The 2,984-nt window shown below is 43.1% G+C and overlaps 1 protein-coding gene across 1 annotated transcript in view; it reads right to left on the bottom strand.

The window, feature by feature from the left end:
• Nucleotides 1–2,984, bottom strand: part of LOC128250104 (uncharacterized) — an 11,350-nt gene that overhangs the window by 6,592 nt on the left and 1,774 nt on the right. Inside the window, exons 2-3 of the mRNA XM_052974833.1 lie at nt 1,307–1,435; nt 161–784 (exon numbers count right to left, since the gene is read on the bottom strand). Coding sequence (XP_052830793.1) covers nt 161–784; nt 1,307–1,435 — 753 coding nt within the window. The remainder of the gene's footprint in view (nt 1–160; nt 785–1,306; nt 1,436–2,984) is intronic.

Below are 2,984 nucleotides of genomic sequence, written 5' to 3' on the forward strand. Positions count from 1 at the left end.
AAACGATATTGTAGGGTTGGTGTGAGAGACCAGATCTGGCCAGTTTGAACATAGAATAGGCAGAATACTTTTGGCCAGATATGGCCGGTTTAAATGCTAAAGGGTTGAATATAGAACTGAACAAAAACAAAAGAAAAATATAAAAATTTAAACAACTCACTCTGCCAACAGCCATAAAGAAACTTGCCCTTAAAACGTGCACACGTTGGTTCTTACTATAATCTCTGAAATTCGGTACAGAGCTATTCTTGGGTCCTGCCAGTGAATACGTAATTGGTAAATGATGTTGGGTGCGCACATAGTCGTGGTCTTGCTGTGATGGTCTCTCTCCAAAAATCCTACTGCTTATTTTGATATTGGTGTTAGCTTTTGGTTGATGAGCTGAACTCGTTTCTCTTGTTGTTGTGGTTGTCGTTGACGTTAATGTCCTCTTTGCTCTTCGTGTTGTTGTCTCTGTCTTTTTTGCCGTCGCCTTTGTCTTTTTCGCAGACGTGGCCTTCGCTTTTGTTTTCGCTCTCGCTGTTGTTGCTGTCGTGGTTTTGGTCTTCGCTCGAACCGTTTTCCTCGTCGTTGTCGATAGTTTCTTCCCCTTTTTCGGTTTTTCTTTCTTGATGTATTTTCTAGGATTCTGTTGGCACTTTGTGTCGGCGGGGATGATGTCGTCTTCGTATTTCAGACAGAAGAGGGAGATGTTCTCTTCGGGCACGGAACCGGCGCAGACTGGACACATCTTCATGAACTTCAGCACCACCTCGCAGGGGATGTGTGAATAATTGCGTTTCAACTAAAGAGGAACAAACAAAATGGGAAAAAGAATGAGAGAGAGAGAGAGATATAGAGAGAGAGAAAAGGGAAGAAGAGAATGGGGGGATAGAGGAGGGAGAGAGTGGGAGGGGTAGAGAGGAGGGAAAGAGTGGGAGGGATAGAGAGAGGGATAGAGTGGGAGGGATAGAGAGAGGAATAGAGTGGGAGGGATAGAGAGAGGAAGAGAGTGGGAGGGATAGAGAGGAGGGAGAGAGTGGGAGGGATAGATAAGAAGAGAGTGGGAGGGATAGAGAGGAGGGAGAGAGGGGAGGGATAGAGAGGAGAGAGAGAGTGGGAGAGAGTGGGAAGAAGAGAGTGGGAGAGAGTGGGGATAGAAAGGGAGGGAGAGAGTAGGAGGGATAGAGGAGGGAAAGAGTGGGAGGGGTAGAGAGTAGGAGGGGTAGAGAGTAGGAGGAAGAGAGTGGGAGGGATAGAGAGGAGGCAACAAAAACGCAAAGAAAGAAATCTGCAAGAAGGAATAGGAATATAAAGAAGAGCTTACTTGAAATATTGTCTTCTCAAAACCTAGGTGATTTCTGCTGCCATGTTGGCTGTGTGCTTTGTAGATCATGTCAAAGAATTCTTCTTTGAGCACAACCCGCCGGAATCGTCCGAACAAGTCATCGTTGAGCTGCAAAAAGAGGAAATTATACAGAAACATCAAGAGGCTTGAAATATTTTTGTTTTAATGGTGAAACTTGAAGCAGATGAAGTATGTAAGTTCTGGGTTAAAATGAAGAAAAAAAAAATAGCCTTTGGATAAGCGAAATGTCAAAGGACCTTCAACATTTTTCTATCTAATGATTTTTTTTTAAGCCAATATTCTACATGCTGTTATTTTTGGCCTGTAGAATAATGGCTGTACGGCAAGAAGTTTGCTTGTCAACCACATGATTTTGGGTTCAGTTCTACAGTGTGGAACCATGAGCAAGTGTCTTCTATTATAGCCTTGGGTTGACCAAAGCCGTGAGTGGAATTGGTAGAGGGAAACTGAAAGAAGCCTGTCATATATATATATATCATCATCATCATCATCGTTTAACGTCTGCTTTCCATGCTAGCATGGGTTGGATGGTTTGACAGGACTGGTGGGCCAGAGGCTACACCAGGCTCAATCTGATCTGGCAGAGTTTCTACAGCTGGATGCCCTTCCTAATGCCAACCACTCTGAAAGTGTAGTGGGTGCTTTTACGTGATACCGGCATGAGGGCCAGTCAGGCGGTTCTGGTAACGACCATGCTCAAAAGGTGTTTTTATGTGCTACCTTCACGGGAGCCAGTCCGGCGGCACTGGCAACGACCATGCTCGAATGTTGCTTTACACGTGCCACCGGCACATGTGCTGGTAAGGCGATGTTGGCAATGACCACGTTTGAATGCTTTCCATGTGTCACCGGCACAGGAGCCAATCCGTGCCTCTGGTAACGATCACGCTCGGATGTGCTTTTAATATTCCACTGGCACAAGTGCCAGTCAAGCAGTACTGTCATCAGCCACGTCAGCAACTTTGATTTTGATTCTATATATATATAATCAATGTTGAGAGAAAAAAGGAAATGGAGAAATAATGGATGTATGAATAATTTATTTGTATGTTATAAAATGATGAAAATTTCTTTTAAAAAACAACAGTACAAATAAATTGATTACAAGGTGTAAAGCTCAAAAAATAAAATAAAACACAAATAAATTATTCATACACGCATTATTTCTCCATTTTCTTCTTTTCCCTCAATATCGATAATATATAATTTCAATAATCTCTAACATATACCAATGGCTTTCGCATTATATGACAGGGATTAACCAGTGGAACACCTTGGATTATATAATCCCTAATGAGGAGCACCGCCTTTAGTTGAGCAAATTGACCCTAAGACTTATACTTTGTAAGCCTAGTACTTATTCTATCGGTCTCTTTTGCCAAACCGTTAAGTTACAGGGATGTAAACACACCAGCATCGGTTGTCAAGTGATGTTGGGGGGACAGTAAAAAGCACCCACTACACTCTCTGAGTGGTTGGCGTTAGGAAGGGCATCCAGCTGTAGAAACTCTACCAAATCAGATTGGAGCCTGGTGTAGCCATCTGGTTTCACCAGTCCCCAGTCAAATCGTCCAACCCATGCTAGCATGGAAAGCAGACGTTAAACGACGACGATGATGATGATGATGATATATAT

Source organism: Octopus bimaculoides, chromosome 19 (assembly GCF_001194135.2).
Source record: "Octopus bimaculoides isolate UCB-OBI-ISO-001 chromosome 19, ASM119413v2, whole genome shotgun sequence".
NCBI lineage: Eukaryota > Metazoa > Mollusca > Cephalopoda > Octopoda > Octopodidae > Octopus > Octopus bimaculoides.